This window comes from Dysidea avara, chromosome 12 (genome assembly GCF_963678975.1).
Source record: "Dysidea avara chromosome 12, odDysAvar1.4, whole genome shotgun sequence".
NCBI classification, from domain to species: Eukaryota; Metazoa; Porifera; class Demospongiae; order Dictyoceratida; family Dysideidae; genus Dysidea; species Dysidea avara.
The window spans coordinates 10,862,491-10,884,398 of NC_089283.1; the positions used below are offsets into that span (position 1 = coordinate 10,862,491).

General features: G+C 36.5%; 3 protein-coding genes across 3 annotated transcripts in view; 1 reads left to right on the forward strand and 2 right to left on the reverse strand.

The window, feature by feature from the left end:
- Positions 1-436: 436 nt before the first annotated feature.
- LOC136241066 (uncharacterized) lies at positions 437-3,995 on the reverse strand. The gene is made up of 11 exons (XM_066032240.1): positions 3,692-3,995; positions 2,479-2,562; positions 2,285-2,431; positions 1,848-2,015; positions 1,727-1,791; positions 1,514-1,669; positions 1,272-1,467; positions 1,127-1,226; positions 966-1,072; positions 784-921; positions 437-723 (listed from the first exon to the last, which is right to left on the reverse strand). Exons 1-11 carry the CDS (start codon positions 3,908-3,910, stop codon positions 616-618), a joined length of 1,488 nt encoding a protein of 495 aa, XP_065888312.1. The 5' UTR covers positions 3,911-3,995; the 3' UTR covers positions 437-615.
- Positions 3,996-7,396: 3,401 nt separating this feature from the next.
- On the forward strand, positions 7,397-8,647 carry LOC136239831 (uncharacterized). The gene has a single exon (XM_066030582.1). It carries the CDS (start codon positions 7,397-7,399, stop codon positions 8,645-8,647), a length of 1,251 nt encoding a protein of 416 aa, XP_065886654.1.
- Positions 8,648-10,400: 1,753 nt separating this feature from the next.
- Positions 10,401-21,908, reverse strand: part of LOC136240298 (uncharacterized) — a 73,044-nt gene continuing 61,536 nt past the window's right edge. The window contains exons 6-12 of the mRNA XM_066031242.1: positions 20,946-21,010; positions 20,739-20,894; positions 20,491-20,686; positions 12,196-12,295; positions 10,854-10,960; positions 10,662-10,799; positions 10,401-10,600 (exon numbers count right to left, since the gene is read on the reverse strand). Of these exons, the coding sequence (XP_065887314.1) occupies positions 10,493-10,600; positions 10,662-10,799; positions 10,854-10,960; positions 12,196-12,295; positions 20,491-20,686; positions 20,739-20,894; positions 20,946-21,010 (870 nt within the window). The 3' untranslated portion in view covers positions 10,401-10,492. The remainder of the gene's footprint in view (positions 10,601-10,661; positions 10,800-10,853; positions 10,961-12,195; positions 12,296-20,490; positions 20,687-20,738; positions 20,895-20,945; positions 21,011-21,908) is intronic.

Sequence of the window (21,908 nt, forward strand, 5' to 3'; positions counted from 1 at the left end):
CACTGGAATGAGCACAAATCATTAACAGTTGACACATTAAAATAGTCCATTTATGTAGGGGCTTTAAATCAATTGTGATATACAGATTTGATATAAATTTTCGGTAACCTCATGGTATTTGGCAAGAGCCGTTCTTGCCGACCAGCAGTAGTCAACATATAGTACAAAACAATTAGTTATACATTGTAATATATATAGTTGATGAATGTATAGCTACATAGTTGTTTGAAAGTTAGACATGTGCATTCATGATTCATCAATGTAACTGTAAGTAAATGATACTAATAGTATAAAAATGTAAACATACAGTTCAGTTTTCAAGATCGCTGCATAATACAGTATACATGGCAGGTATATTCATAATTGTTAAGTTGTACTGTATTGCCTTTCAATCAGCCACGTCTCCAAAGACGTAATTTGTTATGTTATTCCAGACTTATAAGTGGTACTATGTGCTTATGAACTTCATACATGTTTATGGACATAGGTCACATATATATTATACAGTTTCACACGTATGTCAACACTACTACAAAAGTACATTATTGACTGTTTGTCAGCATGAATTGAGTTGCAGAAGAATTATACACAATCATCCTTTAAATATTGCATTAGCTATATCAGCCTTAGTGAGTCCGTAAAAAATGATCTCCAAATAACTGCCACTGCAAAGAGTACTGGTGCTACCAACAGTGGTTTCATAGGAATGTGTACAAGACGTACCTTTAAATTTTAGACAAGGAAAAAATAAAAACTGCATTAAAATTTCACTAGTTTACTTACATCCATAGTAATACTGCTAGTGTAAAGCAAAAATGAGTCCAGCTCAATTTGTTGCGTTCTTGTGTAAGCAAATGGTCGTGTCCTGAGTTCTAATCCCAAACATTTGATATGTGTACAAGCAGAAGTGACACGAACTGCCTGAAATAAAGATTATCCATTGCACATGACCATTGAATATTTACCTGCATTACCACAAAACACAATAGGGAAAACCATCCCATGAATTCACACACACCAGTAACAATTGCTAAAGCTTGTTGTCTCTCTAGCTCAGTCACATTTACAAATGCTGTTGAATGCGCAGGTAGGATGAAGAATAAAAATACATGCGTAGTATGCTTACCTCTAATAGAATTTCCAACAAACACAAACAGTATAAGTGATATTAAAGAAGAAAATCTACCATTTAAAACAACCAAAAAATCCTGCAGTAGTTTGATTTCCTAAGGAAAATACATGCAGCCAGGATTATTGAGCAATACTTTTACCTTAATACCTGCATCAACTTGGCAATGCATAGTTTTGAACTTATTGACAGTGGCACAAACCGCAAAGTGAATTACTTGACACTGCAGTGTATAATTCACAACCAATGCAACATAGAAAAAGTCAATTAAGATGAATCCAGCTATTGAAATCATTGCCAATGCTACGCGTAGTTCATAGTGCTCCAGTGGAGGTCGACTAAAAGAACACTTACACAAATCTAGTTTGTTTCAGTTGTACTTACATTCCCATGCTGTACTCTTCAGTTAGATATGATACATTATAGGAAGTAAACCATTCTATGTATGTATCTTTGTCTATTAAACGGTGAGACTTAATTCGAAGCAAGTTTACTAATGTTGAAAATACCATCCATATAACAGCAAGGAAACACAAAACTCTATGTGCACATACAAACACATGTAATAATTATTGCAAAACAAGTTATGATACATACCTCAGGTTATATAGCAATCTTTTTTGAGAAAATTTTCCATGTTTATCAGCAAAGTACAAAAATACCTTAACATGTAAAAGGCTTAATTAATAAATAAACCTTGTGTATCAGTACACTGCACCTTTTCAATCAGAGTTAGTAAGTACTCAGGATATGAAATACGAAATGCGTATAAACCAAATAGGTAGGATATCAATATGATTAAACTGTGTGCCACATATCTTGAAGCCAGTCCATTTCTTTCACAATCAATATAGCTGAATGAACCATTTATCCTATCCACAATAACCTATATAATAAAAACACAACCAATAAACGTACAAAACTTGTGCTTCATGACTGTAACACATTATATTATAACCAGTCTTTGCCTCATCTGATTTTACACTTAAAAGTATCATCTTAACTAATTGTCAGGTTTCTGGTATGTGAGTATTAAACAACTGCAACCACTTTCCAAACCACAATCTGAAAACTATGTGTATAATCTCTACTGTGAACACCTTAGACACAGTGGTAATTATTTTGCAATAACTAACACAATAAAATAACAATTACCCTTGTTCGATCGAAACAAATCATTGCTCTTGCAATGAACGTCAAAAGCAGCAGCACAAAAATAACAGATGGATACACCACATTTGATATTTTCTTGACCACTGACTCATGTAGAGCTTTTGCAGATGAAAACTTTCTCCAGCCAATCTACACAATATTATGTAATATTGTAACACTATTACAGTACTACATACCAGCTTTAAGAACAACAGATAAGGCGATATTATGGTTTTGTGACAGATCTCCAGTGTATAGCTAGTCCCTAAGCTTGAATAATTCTGCACAGAATTCAACACAGTAATGATCACTGAAATGTAATATTAAACATATTTATGTATTCAAGTGAAAGCAAGAGTTCATAATATAGAACTCTTGGTGAAAGGAAAAATTAAAAGTAGCTATAGTACTAGCTAGTGGTCCCTCCATTATCTGGCCATCAATTATCCAAATGCTCTGTTATCCAAACTGTAGAAGTGATTTTCTACTAGAGTATTTTGCCTATTAAAGTGTATGTTGAGCTCTGTAAAAAGGTATGGGCTTCGTTTATCCAAAAATTTCTACTATCCAAGCACACCTAGGGCCCAATGAGTTTGGATAATGGAAGGACCACTGTATCCAAGTTTGTATGACACTGTACTGGTATCAGTGCACATGTAGTATGCCATGTGGTTCAAGAATATACCACGATAGTCAGGACAAAAATACGTGCAATTTCATACATTGGCAAATGCAAAAGTTTTAGAGACTCTACCTTTGAAAGTCCATACCAAATTCAGACGCAATTTTGTGCATCCCAAATACAGGCCCCAAAGTTTGTTTTAATTTGCACAGTCACGCATGAACATATTTTCTGGCTATAAATTGGGGTTAAGGCAAATCGTATCTTTGCACTAGGTAGCTGGCATAGATGGTCTTGGGTGGACCAGTTATGCAAGCACAAGCACATCATTTATAATAGCATAGATGGTTTGCCTGGACCATTTGTGCATTGACAGACCTCCAGTGCCCTGGATGATCCATTATCAGCCATCACTTGAAAACAATTAGCTATAATGCTTAGCATATTGCTACTTATGCACCTATCGATATTATGCCTCACCACCCCCTTCCCAGGCAAGGGTGGGGGAAAGGTGGAGATTTGACTTTTTCAAAAATCAAATTCCCCACCCGTGGGGCATGACAAGTAGTCAAATCCCCATGTAGTGTACTTTGGGAAAGTAAGTTATTTTTGCAGGAGGTGCATAGCTTTAAGTCAAGCAAGTACTAAAATTTTTGAACAGTCAAATGCCCCACTAGTGGGGAGATTTTTAAGGTCAAATCGGATCAAATCCCCCACGTACGCTGGAGATGGGGGTAGTAGGGCTTAATATTGATAGGTGCATTAAGGATTTAGAATATAAATATTACCAATGAGACTCCATTAAGATTTGAATTCCCAATGAAAGACCTTCTTCCATCAATTATAACAGTGTCATCATCGGGTATGTAGTCTGTTGCTACTTGATCAACGAATGTTGATGGCACTCGCGGAACGTTGTCGTCAACTAGCGATCCTTTTAAAGTAGGAATTCTGCCGTCGGCTGGTTGAAATTCTACATAATGAGTATTTAAATCACTCTCGCTCATAGTGATTTCGTCACATTGTTTGTATATAGTCACACCGCCATCTTAATCTTATTTATGCCACGCCTTTAATTATTGTCTGTCGACGCCCACCCCTCTTCCCCTTGAGCGGGCGCCGCCAGACTATATAGACAAACTGATCATGACGTTGGGGTAGTGACAATTACCAAATGATCAATCGTAGAATTGCGATAACTGATAGTGTATAAGTGAGGGGGCGTAGGAAAAGGGGCTTGAGTTATGCTAATCAAAGAATTCTATAGCTACAACTCACCAGCTATTCATATTTCAAATTTCAAGTCAATACTCAATTGTTTCACATAGTTATGAAAAATTTAAATGCAAGTGTGATTTCCCAATGTATGTAATTTATTATAATTACCTAACAATAAACGGAAATATACTGACTTTACTCAAAATTTGAAGTCTCTATAGGTCCCTTTTCCTATGCCCCCTCACATATATTTCCTATTTTAATATCTACAGTCATAGTTATGCATAGCTACCAGTTACAACATGTCACTATATTATGGCAGTGCTGTCACTTATTATTATTATTGTTTACTGTGCAAAACCTCTTACAAAGAGTATATATGAGCACAGATAATAAATCAACATAATTAATTATGTGATTAATTGACGTTCAGCTAGCCTTGCTTTAAATTGGTCTAAACTTTAACAGGTGATGAGGTCGTTGGGTAAATTGTTCCAGATCTTTACACTTGATGGAAAGAATGAGTTAAGATATGAGTTTACTCTTGTGTTTGGCTGTAACAGCCTCATTAGATGGCCTCGTAAACAGTAGTTAGATGGAGCTGGTATGAGTATGGTATCAGTTGGTATATCTATTAATTGGTGCATGGTCTTAAACATTGTGATCGCTTTCAGCTGGTTTCTGCAGTGAGCCAGAGGTGGCCAATTCAAATTTTGCAACATATTTGTGACACTTCCATATGAAGAATAATTATTATACACAAACCTCATGCACCATCTTTGAACTGATTCAATAGCTAAGTTGTCCTTTTGTGTATAAGGGTCTCAGACCACACAGGCGTATTCTAGGATTGGTTTAATAAGTGACTTGTAACAACTCACTTTGACCAAAATTGGGCAGCTATGAAGGTTACGTTGTAAAAACCCTTTGATACTGTTAGCTTTGTTAGTTATTTGTCTAATGTGTTCAGACCAGGATAGCAAATTGAGTGTTATTCTGATAAATTCACACTTCTGAACATTAAATGTCATTTTACATTTATTTGCCCATCTTTCCAAAATAGTTAGATGTTTCTGAAGCTGGTAACAGTCTTCTTTTGAGTTAATAGGGGTGCACAGAATAATGTCATCAGCATATAATCGTACAGTTGATAGTATGTTTTTCGGTAAATCATTTATGAAGCATAAAAACAATAACGGAGCAAGAACGGTTCCTTGTGGAACTCCTCATGTCACTTGAGTTGCATCACTTTGCTCACCATTAACTAATACCTGTTGCCGTCTTCCAGTAAGAAAATCTTTCAACCATTCCAAAGTGTTGCCCCGGATACCATAATGATGTAATTATGTTGGTATGATACCTTGTCAAAGGCCTTAGAGAAATCTAAAGAATTGCATCAGTTTGTCCATCGTTGTTTAAGGATTCAGCAAAGTCATTGATAGTAAGTAGAAGTTGTGTCTCACAAGATCGACCATGGCGAAAGCCATGTTGGTCATCACACAAGATGTTGTGTCAAGAAAGGTGGGAGAAAATGTGCGAATATATTATATGTTCTAATATCTTGGAGCATATGCATGTTAATGATACGGGTCTATAATTGCTGCAGAGGGCATTTACAATCATCACTGTCCTCACTGTGTAATGCTCTAGGCTACATTCAACAAGCTACGGCTATCTCACGGTCTCAATGTAGAAAATTACTTGATGAAGCTGCTGGACTATCTATTACTGTGTCTAGAAGAATTTTTCTAGCAAGGAACTGTGCTGAGTGGTCAGTAGAAACATAGGACTTTTTTTTTGTTTGTTGTTGTTTTGTGTTTGTTGTAATTTCACTCCTTGCCACGCCCACTTTATGGTCTTCCATGTTGTGGTCGCATGTGCCCGAGGACACACCGCACTTTCAGTTACTGTATAATTATGTATACATTATTTTCATCATCATTGACATAAACTTCATGATCACGTGACGCGAAGATTGGCTAGGGTCTTCCTCTCTGAGCAAAGAAGAGTTAAGACCCGAGAGTTGCGTTGCTGTGATTATTTATATCGACGAGACACCTCTAATACGAAGGGTACATCAACAGAGTCGCCTCTATCGAACGTTTAGTGACAAAGGTCAACATGAGCAAGCCGCCAACTACTGACAGGAATAGCGTGAAGCGAAAGAAACCTGATGATAACGTCTCCCCTGATACTCTAAGGGCTCAGGCCCTAAGTAAGACCGTTGATATGTGTGCATGTTGTAATAAACGTTGTACTAGCACGGGAAAAAACAGCGAAGCAATACAGTGTGACCTATGTTACTCATGGGTTGTGAAGGTATCTCAAAAAGCCATTTCAAGTCTCTCAATGAAATCCTATCAGTCAACAATGATAACATTATCTACTTGTGTAAAACCAACAAGTGCAATGTGCGTTTCAAACAGCTGCTAGCTTCTAAAATTGGTCCCTGTGATCAACCTGAAGTTTCCGACCTTTCTTCAAAGGTCGATAACCTTGCTACTCGTAGTGCAAAGCTTGAAAAATACCTAGCAGAAACAATTGCTTTTATTAAAAACGTCAGCACTTCTGCTGGCAAATCAGTCAACACTGACAAGGGAGCCATAGTATCTGCAGCCAGTAGCAGGCCCTTGTCCAATATGAACTCATCAAATGACCGTAGATTTAATGTTGTGGTATACGGAATTGAAGAATGTCCTACTAATACAATCAGACCGGCTCGTCTCCAAAAAGATTTTGACTCTGTGTCATCGATCTTCAGTGGACTGGGTGTTACTCCTGACCCTGGGACCATTGTGGACTGCTATCGACTTGGAAAATTCAAAGTGCAATCGCCAAGACCAAGGCCTATTCTTGTCAAATTCCGTAGTGTTATTCACGTCAACCAAGTCCTAGCCAACAAGAGATCCTTATCAACTCCGGTTTTTATAAAACCTGACCTGTCTCCGGAGGAAAGGACAAGGGAGGTAGTCTTGTTGAAGGAAAGGTGGGAATTGTTACAGAAAGGGTACAGTCGAAGTATCATCAGGATACGTAACAACAGCATCTTTGTGAATAACCAATTATATGGCCAAGTCAAAAACTCTGTCTTTCAGACCTGTCCCACCAGTCTACCTCAAGCCCCTACAGACCAACCTGTCGCTGCCTCACAACTTATGGACCAACAAACACCATTAATAACCTTAGTATCTCCTGATCCCCCATCCGCTACCAGTAGCCAGCCCAAGTGACTAGATCATGTATGTTTAATGAACACTCGTAGTATAGTCAATAAAATGGATTTGTTTCAGAACTATGTATACTCTAATTCTCCTGATATTATTGCAGTAACTGAGACTTGGCTATCTGAAAAAATATTTGATATTGAAATTTTACCTAACAACTATACAATCATTCAGAAAGATCGCAAAACTCTTGGTGGTGGAGTAATGTTTGCTGTTAAATCTTCTAAACCATATCAAGTGTTACAATCCCCTACCAACCTAGAGATGCTAACTATCAGTATTGGATCTACTTTACCAACTGTGTATTGCTTAGGATATATTCCTCCTGATTCATTGGTCGATTATTGCCAAGAATTTCTGAGCTACATTAACACCCTCAGGGATCTTACTGGCCATTTAATTCTACTGGGAGATTTCAATCTAGGAGATATCAACTGGGATTCCCTATGTGGTCAATCCCCCTTTTCATCGAATTTCTGTGACGTTGTATTTGACCTTAACCTTGTTCAAATGATAGATGAACCTACTCATATAGCTGGTAACATACTTGACCTAGTCCTAACCAATGCTCCTGACAATATTTTGAATCTAAGAATACACTGTGATCCTCCTTTACCTATCCCATCAGACCATTTTGTCATAACCTTTGACTCTCATTCATCATTGAACAATGACAGTGACCAAAGGGCTACACCATTTCTAAATTACTCTAAAGGTAACTACAATGACCTGTGTTACTTTTTATATAACTCTGATTTCACACCTTGTCTCATGTCTGAAGATATTGAATTTGTGTGGTCATACCTTAGCAACACCATTAAAGATGCTCTACCACATTTTATTCCCATAACTACAATTAAACCTAATAGTCAGCCCGTGTGGTTCAATTCCGACATTAGACACCACATCAACTGTCTACGCTCACTTAGACGTAAATTTAACAACAACTCTACTGAATACAATAAAAATAAGCTGGAAACCTCCCATAACCTGCTTCAAGCAAAGATCAGCAATGCTAAAATGACATATGAATCCAATTTAGTCACTACATCTGACAATCCCAAAATTTACAAATATATCAGAGGGTTTACAAAATCCAAATCTATCCCCTCCACTATGTATCACAATTCTACGACATTCGACTGTGATAATGATAAAGCCAATGCTTTCAACAATTACTTTTACTCAATTTTTAATAACACTTCCACTGATTTACCGCCTTCTTTTAACTCCTATTGTCCTGTATCACTCTGTCATATTACAATCACTGAAGCTGATGTCTATGAAGCATTGGTAAGCTAGCTTAGACACATCCAAGGCCATGGACCCAGACGGCATCCCACCCATTCTACTTTCTAAGTGTGCTTTGGTCCTCTATAAACCTCTTCACTATCTTTTCAATCTGACATTAAAATTTGGTTATCTTCCTTGTGAATGGAAAGTTCACAAAATAATTCCTGTGTTTAAATCTGGTGACCCTACCCATATCAACAACTACCGACAGATATCCTTACTCAGTAATACTTCTAAAGTGTTGGAACGAATACTGCACGATAAAATTATTGGACATGTTACTAGCAGAATAAATCCTGCCCAGTTTGGATTTATTCAGAATCATTCATCAGTACAACAACTCCTTTTAGTTTTATCTGACATTTTTACCTCTCGTCATCAGCTGGATATCATTTACCTGGATATCACCAAGGCTTTTGATACTATTTCTCATTCACATCTACTTCATAAACTTCGTATGTTCGATATTGGCGGTGAACTCTGGTCATGGTTTCTGGCATATGTTACTAATAGGTCTCAAATTGTATCAATTAATGGCTGTAATTCCAATCTTCTCCCTGTTAAATCAGGAGTACCTCAAGGTAGTATACTTGGTCCTTTATTATTCATTATTTACATGAATGATATCTCCTGTGCCATCACTTACAGTAAAATCTTTCTTTTTGCAGATGATACAAAATGCTTTAAACATATCAAAGTACCAAGCGACATGCAGCTCTTACAACATGATTTAAACTGCTTATCAAATTGGAGCACAACATCTCTTTTGTCATTTCATTCCTCTAAAAAAGTACCCATCTGTCGTTTAAATGTAAATTTACATCCACTTATTACATCAATGGCAATCCTATAAACACTTCCCATTTGCATAAAGACCTAGGTGTCCTGATTAGTGATAATCTCAATTGGAACGAGCATCATGACTACATTCTAAAGAAAGCCTATAAGACTCTGGAACTTGTACGTAGAACCTTTTGTAAAACCATTGTGCCTTCGGTTACGCTCAAACTATATATATCCTTAGTAAGATCGCAGCTCCTATACTATGCACCAGTGTGGCGACCTCATCTCTTAAAAGACATCTCCAAAATTGAACAACTTCAACGTAGGGCAACTAAATATATTTTACAAGACTTCTCCTCAGACTACAAAACACGGCTGACAAAACTCAATTTGCTTCCATTAATGTACATCTTTGAAATATCAGACATAATCTTTTTTGTCAACTCTCTGAAACATCCCACTCCAAGCTTCAATATCAACCTCTACATTTCATTCTCCCATAGTACTACAAGATCCAATTCAGTCAAGCTACGCCACAACATATCCTTTACTAATAAAGAGTGTCATTTTTATTTCAACCGAATCTGTCGCCTTTGGAATTCCCTACCAATCATTGATATAAGTTTGCCTATAGAAACCATCAAAAGACGCATCAAATCTTTTCTCTGGAATCATTTTATCACAAACTTCAATTCTACTGACCCACACAAATATCACTATCTCTGTCCGTGTGGTAACTGTGTCAGCAATCATCTTGTCATGAACTTTGATCTCTTGTAGTTACATACTAATTGATTTATAATTAAATAAATAAGTAACTTACTGTAGTTGAGTAATTAATTTTTGTAACATACTCAGGCCACTAGCACAGGTTGCTAGTGGACCCTCAGCATGGACTAATATTGTTTTCATGAATGTATAACTACTGTATCTGTATGTAGTTGTACCCATGCTGAAAAGCCTTATAAATATAAATAAATAAATTGATGGTTCTCTCTCTTAACACACAACATCTATACATTAAAGTTAGTGTTTGGGAAGTATTAATTATGTGTCACCATACATGTTTCTCTAAAGCCAATTGAAAGTTCCATCAGAATATACACTCCAAATAACAGCGACTGCAAATACCACAGGTAAGGCGAAGAGTGGCTTCATAGGAATATGCACAAGACGTGCCTTTTAAAACAAGAAAGTATAAAATTAATGTCAAGTGTAATAAGTCAACTGATTGACCTACATCCATTGTAATGCTGCTGGTGTAAAGCAAAAATGAATCCAATTCCAGCTGTTGAACTTGTGAATACATGAAAGGCCGTGTCCTTAGCTCCAGCCCTACATGTTTAAGTTTACTACAAACGGTGGTTACTTGCACAGCCTGCATAATAATTATTATTAATTACATGTTATAGTTGACAAACTTGCTATTCACCTGTATTGCTATAAGAGCAACGTAGCAAGACCACTCCACCACACTGCATACTCCTGTTGCTATAGCCAGTAATTCCCCACTTTCTAATTCCTTCAGCTTGATGAAACCTAAAAGTATAAAAGTTGTGCTGTTTAAGGTTGTCATTTTATATATGGTGTACAAGATGTAAAGCTATGAAAGTATTTAGCAATCATCATTTGCAATATATATATCTTATAACTTGGTTGACGAGGGGAGATGACTCAATCTGCCGCCATACCATATAAAGATTTTTAAAATAGATTAATGCGTTGCAGTTGGGATATCAAGATACATTTTAATTCAACATTGCTGATAAACAAAATGAGCATATATGGATGATTCTTAAAGTCTAGAGGTACAATAGACCTGAAAATGCATTGATACGTATATAGCATGTTTCAAGCTATGCTTGCACAAAAGTTTTAATTATTAATACATCATGATACAGTTAATAAAGCATCATACAGGCTGACTGCCTGACTGCTCATTACTGATACTATAACATTGTTGTATTAAATGTCATACAAGTAGACTTAGCTAATTATAATACTAAAAAATCATTCTTTTAAAAATTGTGACTCTGAGAAGCAAACTACAGTCAAACCTCTCTAATCCAACGGTCAATGGGAGCCATAAATTTTTGCTGAATTAAGGAGGATGTTGCATCAAGTCACTTCTGTAATCCAACATTGTACAATATCTAGGATTATGCAGGTAAAACAGATCGCACAAAGATTTTAACATGAATCAATTTTAAGTGTTACAGCTTCTTATTCTATTATTGTCAACCAATTAAATGCTTTGGTTGCTTAAAAATTAATTTCTGTGATCGATTTTGATGCTGCTATTATTCTTTGTCAGATCACAAAGGATATATTTCCAAGTCTAGGAAATTACATTTTGTGTTGGATTACGGAGGACAGAGGTGTCAGATTACAGAGGTTGTTTTCTGTACAAAAGTGTTGATATATGACATTTCGGGAGGATTCTGGATTACACAGGTGTCGGATCAGAGAAGTTTGACTGTATTACTGCAAATCATGCCAATCTAAATGGCAGAAAACATGTGATCTGATAAAAGACACACACACATAACACACAACACACAAACAATCAACTTTGAAGACTGCTAGAAAACACTATTCCACCTCTACAATAATTTTTGTCGTTAGAAGGTTTCTCACAGGTCCCTGGTAAGATAGGACCTCAAGAAGTGGGCTTTGTAATGTTACAAAGATTCACAAACCTGTTGTGCTTAAATGCAAGAATAGTCGCATTTAAAAGAATACCAATACACATAATTATAACATTCTAACTGTACTTTGAACACAAGCTCCAATGAAGACAAATAATTCCAATGATATCAGTGAAGAATATCTACCATTCAACACCTTTAAAAAATCTTGCAATGGCTTGATTTCCTATACATGTAATAGAAAAGAAATAATCAAGACACACGGTAGTGTGTCGTGCAGCCAAGTCAGCCAGCGCGTCACACCATGAGTATATTGACAGGAAGATAGAAAACAGCTTTTTCATGCGTGCATAGCTCCATGGCCTCTCCAAAGCACACCATTTTTGCATTATTGCTGTCCCCCAGGTAGGGTAGGCCACACTGCAAATTTGATTAAATTAGCAAGAGCCATTTGCGAGATACGGGTATTCAAAGTTTCATTTTAATTTCTTTGTTTTTTTTCTTCTTAAGCCGTAGGGGGGCTATGGGGGCTTTGATTAATTTTTGCACACTTTGCAAAAATTGCTACAAAACACAAACGTGTAACTCGATTGCATCGATATTTGGCACAAATGAAGAGTATATAAAGGTGAATTTGTGTACAAAGTTTGCTGTATATGAATCTGATAAATATCCAAGGAGTTATGAGCACTTATTCATATAAAAAAGATGAAACTTTTGTCACAGCTACAGGGTAAGCCGAGTAGGGGAATAGCTTGAAAATTTGTGTGTACATAGGCTGATCATTGTAGCAGTGCCTTGTGGTGGTTACAATGGCAAAAGACGTACAGCTACAAAGTTATAAAGCAAAAACCAAACAAGTGTAAAATCACGGGATCGAGATACTCTAATAGAGCACTCACTATGGGGTAAAAAAGGTGCACAAAAATGTTGAAAAAACCTTGAGTTCGAACCAAGGACCTCCATACCAAATGCCTGCATCCTTAACCACTGCTGATCGCTTCACTTAATTTCTACCTTATAAATGAAAATTCTAGCTTAAATCTACTCAATAACTAAAACACAGATCTACCAATAGAAAATCTAGGTTGTTCTAGAACATTCTATGTGTGTTCTATTAGATGCTTTCAACGAAAGCAAAAGTGTGCTCTCTATTGGAGCATTAGCACCATAGTATTGTTGTACCATTTTGAGGCTCAGTCTAATAGCTATTTCATCAAATTGAAGTATTTTCATATTGATCAGTGGTATATTGGTAGTATTAACTTAGTCTCACCCACAGGTGGTCTGCGAGCGGACTAGTATGACCCATTCGTGTCAATCATCCTCATCATAATCATCATAATAACTGCCATGCTAGCAAAATTCGTGATACAACAGGCTAGAAATCATATCCCAGTAAAAAAGGTGCAGGATTTGCTTTGATTAAAGTTTAGCAACTGCATCTTTTCACATTTGCATGAAAAATCAAGATACTCAAATATAATAGTCACTACAAAATTAAATATCCTACAATCATGCAGACCTAACTTGGAAGGAATTCACTTTCATATAAATCATTACAGTGGAAATAAATACATATAATACAACTTTATATTATGGCCATCATGCATGCATGAACAAGTAAATAATGTTTGTGGTAGCATGTGTCCGAGGACACCCTTATCTAAATTGTTTGCTTGTTTTTTCATCAATAATACTTATACTTTTCTCTCTTTGTTGGTAGCTGTCCGGGATCAATAGGTAATTCTCTGTATCACTTGTATGATCATCATTGTTCCTGTAGCAGTTATGATCTGTAGATAAGAATAGTAAGCCTCAAAGCCTTGGTTTGAAAATACAAAAAAGAAGTGAAATCCACTTATCAGTAATGTAGGAGCTATTAATTATTACTGTATTTACAACTACTGTTAGTGCATTAACTTATTTGGCAAAATTCAATCCCACAATCACACATTGGTTTCCTATATAAAAGACATACAATTAACAGAAATCAGATGATTTCTGGGTGAGATAGAGTAAACCTATTAGGTGTGCAATGTCTTGAGTTAACGAGATATGTACCATGAAGCCACCTAACTTCAAAGGTAAATTTAAGGGTACATATCTTATAAACCCATGGTATATTTAAGTTAAACCATGGCTGGCTATGGTACATTTACATGTATGATAGCCTTGATGTGGGAGTAGTACCGCCAATTTCTTTACCCCCCTAAGATGACTAAATTTAGTGATTCCATATTGTCAGGAATTTGTTGCATACAAATTTTAGCAATTTCTTAACGATAATTTAATATATTTTAAACGACATGTAATCAATCAAAATGTTCATTGTAGCTTTAGAATAGAGCTGGGAAATATACCGGTATTTGTTGTAATTTACGGTATTTAGTTGCTGCTGGTTTTGATACCACCTTGTATTTACAATACCGCCAAACCGGCACCAATAAAAATGTGTGGTATTCATTGTTTATTTTGTGGCAATAGGCGATCACGTGTGTTTTCGCTAATGCAAAATGACAGAGAGTGGAGCTCGTGGCGAACAAGAGCCACAACTTGTCGAAAAGAAAGGAACGACTTCACAAGTATGGACATTCTTTGGGTTTGAGAAAGAAGAAACAGACAGCGATAAGGTTATTTGTAGGGTGTGTAAGAAATATGTTCTTGGTCGTGGTGGTAACACTTCAAACGTGTCTGAGGAACAATCACCCAAAAGAGCACAGTGTTATTACAACAGCAAGAAAAGCTAAATCAAATGAAAGGCTACCATTAATAACGATGAACCAAAGGCAAAACAAGCAATTGGATGCAACTCTTTCACAAGCAGTTGAACGTACACAGTCTTACCTACAAAGTAGCAAGCGATGGCAGCAGATAACTAACTCGATAACTCGATTCATGGCTAAGGAGATGATGCCTGAAAGCATAGTGGATGGCCTGGTTTAGTAGAAATGATACACAAGATTGATCCACATTACACAGTGCCTTCAAGGGAATATTTCTCGAAGACAGCACTGCCATCTTTGTACACTGCAACGCGTGATAAGATTTCAGAATCTATGAAGAGCCTAGAATACTACTCTATCACCACTGACATTTGGTCATCAGGGAAGATGGAGCCATATTTAGCTGTTACTGTTCACTACATAGACAAGGATTGGGTTTTGCAGTCACACTGTTTACAAACTCTGTTTATCCCTCAGGACCATACAGCTGAGAATCTAGCACCAGTGCTTCAAGGCATACTGGAGTGTTGGTCCCTTCCAGAGAATCGTTTGGCCTGTGCTACTACAGATAATGGTACCAACATTGTGGCTGCTATGAACATATTAAAGTGGGTCAGGCTGTTTTGTTTTGGCCATAACCTTCACTTAGCCATTACAAACTCAATGAAGAATCACACTCGTGTTACTCGAGCTATTGATGTTGCCCACAAGATTATCAACAGCTTTGCTCACAGCAGCTTTGCTCTTCATTGGTGGAAGCATCAAAAAAAAAATTTCCCCATTTTATCACGTCTGGCTAAGAAGTACTTGTCAGTTTGTTCCACCAGCTTTCCTTGAGAAAGGGTTTTTAGGCAATATACTTTCTTCGAAACGTGCATGTCTAAAGCCAGATAAGGTGGACAAGTTAGTGTTCTTAGCTAAAAATTTGTAAACAGACTTGTTGACACATCTAACATGTAAGTGATTTGTACAATTTGTTTAAAGCAAAAGTGTCATTAGTCAATACCGTGATATTTAGATTCAAAGGTATACCATTTTGTAATTATCAATATCGCCCAGCTCTAGTTTAGAAGACAAGTGAGACAACTATTTATACCAATAAACGCTTTGAAAAGGATCTTCTGGAGAAGGAGTTCATAATCCAACAAAAAGATAAAAAATACCTACTTTCTTCCAATGGTTTATTATTATATGTAACACTTTCACACCTCAGATCAAAGGAACCACCCGGGCTACATTTCGTATGTAGTCCAGATAGCCGGACTACATACGAAAAGGGCAGTGATTAGATAGACATTGATGCTGAATTCGATTGTGGGATCAATCGACACTCGCGTGATTAGGATGCACGAGTTGATTTCGCTGTGAAAACCACTTAGACGGATAGTGTTTTGTTATCCTCGCCATCCTACGAGTTGAAAAACGTTGGGCTAAGGTGAAAACTAGTGCTATAGCTTATTTATCGATCGTTTCCACACGTTTTCGAATACAGACATGCCCCCATCACGAACCTACCATTCTACATGGAGTAACCACTCTACAAGCAAGTTTACCTGTCTAAGCCTTTAGTGAACTGCGTAGTTATTCCATAAACGATTCAATAGCACTGATTAAAACATTAAACTCGCATAACGGAAATCCTCCGTGATATCTCTAGGATATGTCTGTTTATCATAACCGAATGTAACTAGAACGTACTAGCTGCTGACCCATAATCAAAAATTTTAGGTATGCATATATAATTCATTCAGTGGCTGCACTCGTGTTGGCTTGGGTGATTGATCGCCCTGTACAGGCTATCAGCCTGATAAGTGTTACATATTAGCTGTAACACGGGCATTCGGGCTTTGCCTGAAATGTATGCCCTCCTCATGCCTGTGTTACAACTATTACATGTTGACCTCTTTCAGTTTGTACATATCAATAAGCCATTGTGCATGAAAGAGTTTAATCTTGCTTACGTGCAAATCAACTTCAACATCATCTAAATCAGTACCATTGTTAAGCTGATTCTTGACTGCTCTGCTATATAATTATAAACTTTTCCTCATGAATTTTTTACTTACCCATTGACTGTGAGATCCAGAGCTGGAAAAAATGTGTCATATTAGTGGGCACTGGTACTAGTTCAATATCTAGAACCTCAAGTTCTGCTTTATCAGCAGGTGTCATTTGACCCTTAAAGACATCCCAAATCATCATTGATTTTGTGTTTCAGGTAACTTCAGCTCTTTTATTGACAATGTATGGATGGGCAATATTTCAATTGCCAATATCACCTAAGCAAGTGCTTACAATATCATTATCGCATGTATTTTACCTTCGCAATATTATCGCATAGGCAATACTTATTGCATTTCACAATAATTATTGCATTTATCATCTATTTTCTCCTCTAGGCCTCATACTGATACAGTTCATGCATATTATTGCTAACTGTGTCAATTGTTTAACTTGCTAGCAAAAGAAGTTGTGTTTGTAAACTAATTTTCAGTTAAAACAAGCAGTCATATGGACTTTTCAAACTACGTGGTTGTGTTTCAATTTTCACATGCAATAATGCAATAATTGCATTAAATGATTCATGCAATAATCTCATGTCACAAATTCAATATCGCCCGACCCTAGTATGGATTGATCACTTCTCGTACCAGTTTTAGCGTTTCTTCTTCATTTGACCAGTGGGAGGGATACTGTGATAGGTAAAATCCAGAAGGAAAATGGACATCACGTGGTTATTTGCTTTAGCTTTCCCAGTATAGATGATTTGAAAAGGTAAAAAGGAACCAGCTAATGCTACTACTAAAGTTAATTAAGGTTATGTTTTTTTTTTGTCATTTAAACCTTTGACAGGCACATTTTTACTTCCACGTTGAGCCATTGTCCTCTTTCCACCTGATACATATGATGAAGGGATTTGGTCTGCATTTAACAAATTTATCACTAATCTTGGGGTGGAATGTTGTATTTGACTCTCTTGTCATTTATATCAGCAAGATATTCCCTTTCACATTCACTGTACAGACCTTTCGGTGCAGGTGGACATGCTGTGGAACCATTCCGTTCCCATTCTTCAGTACACAGACTGCATCCACGTGTGAGGCATTATAAACTTTGCAAGATGTGATAGACTTGATGGATTACTCTCAATGAGTGCTGTAGTTGTTGTTTTTACAACATGAATATCAACAACAGATCCTTTTGCTTGAAAAGCTATCAGCAGCTTTATCAATTTTGCATCAATTTCCAATAGAATTGGTGGTCGTCCTTGAGGTTGGCATGGAAGTTTACAAACTGCTTGAGGGTTTGGTTTTTAAAATTCTGACTTGATCTAGTGATTCTTTGTAGGCTTTCTTAAATTTCGCACTGTACTTTCAGTCAAGATAGGGTACTTTGTTAAAAATTGCTTTCAGGCTCGTTCATTCCCATTCTCTCATACATACTTTCCTGCGATCTTCATCTGAGTATTTCAAATATTTCCCTCATGTCCATCTCTGTTTCTTGTTTCAGGGTACTCAATATCTCACTTGTGTTGTTTATAACAGCTTAATATTTGACTTCGCCAACCCTTAAACTCTTGGACTCTTCTAAAGGAATATTATCAGGCATAGGCCTCTCTTGAAAACTAGAACTCTCATGAGTGCTAATCCATTTGAATCTGAAACGGTAAATAACCATTTAAGATAGAAGGTGAATTCGCACCTGAATTTAAAAACCTGCAATACCGGTTATGGTAGCAGCACCTGAATTGGACCATTTGCACTAGCCAGCATAACCTCGAGCATAACCAGTAAACCATGGCCAGTGCCGTCTAGCCCTATGCTTTTGTAGTTTAGTTTTCCATATGGACTGAGAAGATATCACGAATGCAAGTTGTTGTAGATCCTGACATTACACGAAACACTACCAGCACGCCCAGATGCTGGTAGCCATTTTGATCATTTTGCAGTAGCAGGATACAGACGATTAGACAGAAAGAGAAGTTGGACACTTACCGCAGAATATCTTGCTTTATGTATTTCATAATCACATATGGATCCATAATAACTTGCAAAGTTACTTATGTTCATCATGATGATCAAATTTGATTCAGGGTGGCCATCAAAGTGACTATTAGTATGGAAACGAGTAATTAAAATAAGCATGCATTAGAATTGTGTAGAAAGTCTGTACAAATGAAGTACGCAGAACCAGTTAATGGTGAATATGAAGATTTTACTGAACAGACCTTGCAAGCACTTCACGACGCCTACGATGCTCAGGATGAATCTGAAGAGGATGAATCTGAAGATGAAGAAGAAGAAGATGACCTATACTCCAGTGAAGATCCAGCTACAGAGAGTACGTACATAACCATTATTATACCATAGATAGTAGAGGGCAATTATACTGATTCAAAAGTTACATTCTTAATTTAACGTGTATTAACTTTAGCAGAAAATCAAAATTGTTAAAATCGCTAAGTTTAGTGTATCGCTAAATTTAGTTGCCTTAAGGTATATAAAAACTCAAACCAAAATCGATTGTGGGAATTTATTATTGGTCACGTGGCCAATTTTGCACCCTACAGCACTCAGACGGAAGCAATTTTTTAGCCTTGCCGTCCAGAAACATTGGTTTAAGGTGAGAACTAGTGTGATAGCATATTCACCAGCGGTTCACTGTATTTTTGAATATGGACCATTTGAGTAACATGAGATAAATACTCTACAGCGAAGCTTATCCCTATAGGTGTTTAGTAAATGTTATAAAGTCTGTACAGCTTTAAAATACGTACTTGTAAAATTGCTTAATTGAACTTTTCCATGATGCCCTTAGGACTTGCAAGTTCATGTTAACAAACATAGTCACAATGTTAGTTAGTTACTGCTGACCCATAATCGAAATGTACAAGTTGGTCTATATAATAAATTCAGTGGTCAGTCTTGTAATGGCTTGGGCGATTAATCGCCCACAGGCTCTTAGCCTGCATTTGGTATGGTACATATCAGTTGTATCATGTGCCCCCGTGATTTGCCTGACATGTACACCCAAGCTTTAGGGCCAGACCCTCAAGCTTGGGTATACATATCAGGCAAATTACTTGAGCCCATGGTACAACTATTACATACGCACTACCTTGTCCTCGGACCACACCTGTGGTAGAGATCAAAAGTGCCATGCTGTGGTATATAAGTGATATTCCATGCTTTGTGGCTATGCTTACCATACACGGTGTAACTCCACACATTCTGTGAAATCCTTATCTAAATGGTAAACAAGTCTCTAATAACAAGCGCCTAAATCAACCAACAATTATTCACTTGATTAAGTAAAAGGATTTTTGATAACTCTTGTCTCCTTCGTGGATAACTCAGTCATCATGAGTAGATGGGTGTGGCACCGCTAAAGAGTACAAAATGTCTTGATCCATCACAGATTTCTACTGATTTCGATTCAGTTTCATTATACAGTAAATTGCTATCTATAATTGTCTCATCTACTGGGGTGTGGAATATACCAGTTATAACATGATTACTTGGGATATGACTAAATATACAGATTTTCCCTTGAGCGCTGCACACTCTCAGGAGTCGTGCATATATTTTAGTCATATCCCTTATATGCATGTTATAAAACTACAAATATGTATATAAGCAGTTAAATGGATTATTATCCAGGTTCTTTGCTTGTGTATACCAAATAAGTGCCTCACCTTTATAGCATCATCTACACGAGACCGTGTACTGCAGAGTTTGTAAATAGTGGCTGAGATAGCAAAGAAAATCAACTGACACTGTACAGAATAGTTAATGACTAATGCAATGTAGAAGAAGTCTGTAAGTGCCAATCCAACCAGGCTGATTATTGCAAAGAACACACGTAATTCAAGCAATTCTGATTGAGGAGGACTATAATGTAAACTTTAATAAATAAAAACCAATACTACATGCAATCACTTACTTTCCTGAATTATATGTTTCTATTAAGTAAGATCGATTATATGAAGTGAACCAATGAATGTATGTATCACTACTAAGTAATTGTAAAGATAGTATACGAAGTACATTTACAGCAACTGAAAATATCAACCATCCAATTCCAATAAATAGTATTATCCTAAAAATGCAGAATTTATTGTACTAATCACATAAAATTTTAAATATTCACCTTAATGAAATCAGCAGTCTCCTTTGAGTATATTTTCCATCAGTGTTCACATAGTACAAAAACACCTGTAAAAGCACTGTTATACAAAGCTAAACCAGGAAATTTATTACAAGCAATGCATCAGATATATAGCTATGCAGCCTAGGTTTTCATTTTGTAATGGTTTTCTACACACAACTGTATTTCAAATAGTACTTAAAGCACTGCCTGGAAAATACAGCATGAGGGAGACATGCCAAGAGACTGATACAGCTTGAGAACTGTATTATTCTTACTATAGTATTGAGACACCCATTAAGTATATGACATACTTTGTAAACACAACTTAAAGGTGCAGTATGGAATATATTATACTTTCTTAGGAGTGGTCATCACAAGTACTCAATCTACTATACTTTAAGTATACAAGTTGCAACATTTGTCTAAAGGCAGCATTTGTAGTGCAGCTATAGTACGTTCATGTTGAGCTGATATCTCAGAAACATCAGAACACCCTGTTGTTTGTGCATATACTGTAATCAGTAATCATGATATACCCAATTATTGTCCTCTTGAACTGTTTTCTTAGGTAACAGTTTAACATGAATGTACTACAAGCATGGCATACATTTAATCAGTGACAATTAACTAACAAAATGGTAGCAATGTATATTGCATGTTGAGTATATACATATAGACTACATGTACAATGTCCTGTACAGCACATGGATACCTGAACACTATTATGATGTTTAAAAATAAAAATACAACACACACACAATGATAGTCACCTTACTGTATTCTATAGCCTCAATATCATGCAAAAATGTTGCTATAAAAAACCTGAACAATAAAAATACCACTAATTTTATCCTGTATATATAGAGATAGAGATACGTAAGTGACTGGATCTGCGAAAACCTGACATAATGGTGCATGCTTAAATTTTCCATTGATTACAATGGGTAAAACATTTCCGTAATT

What these genes read in the sequence shown, in the direction of transcription:
- LOC136241066 (XM_066032240.1), bottom strand. Translation starts at nt 3,910, where the DNA reads ATGAGCGAGAGTGATTTAAATACTCATTATGTAGAATTTCAACCAGCC. An exon ending in GAAGAGTACAGCATGGGAAT is followed by an intron (nt 1,468 to 1,513) that starts GTAAGTACAACT and finishes GTGTTCTTTTAG; the next exon opens with TCGACCTCCACTGGAGCACT. An exon ending in AAGTTGATGCAGGTATTAAG is followed by an intron (nt 1,227 to 1,271) that starts GTAAAAGTATTG and finishes TATTTTCCTTAG; the next exon opens with GAAATCAAACTACTGCAGGA.
- LOC136239831 (XM_066030582.1), top strand. Translation starts at nt 7,397, where the DNA reads ATGGATTTGTTTCAGAACTATGTATACTCTAATTCTCCTGATATTATT.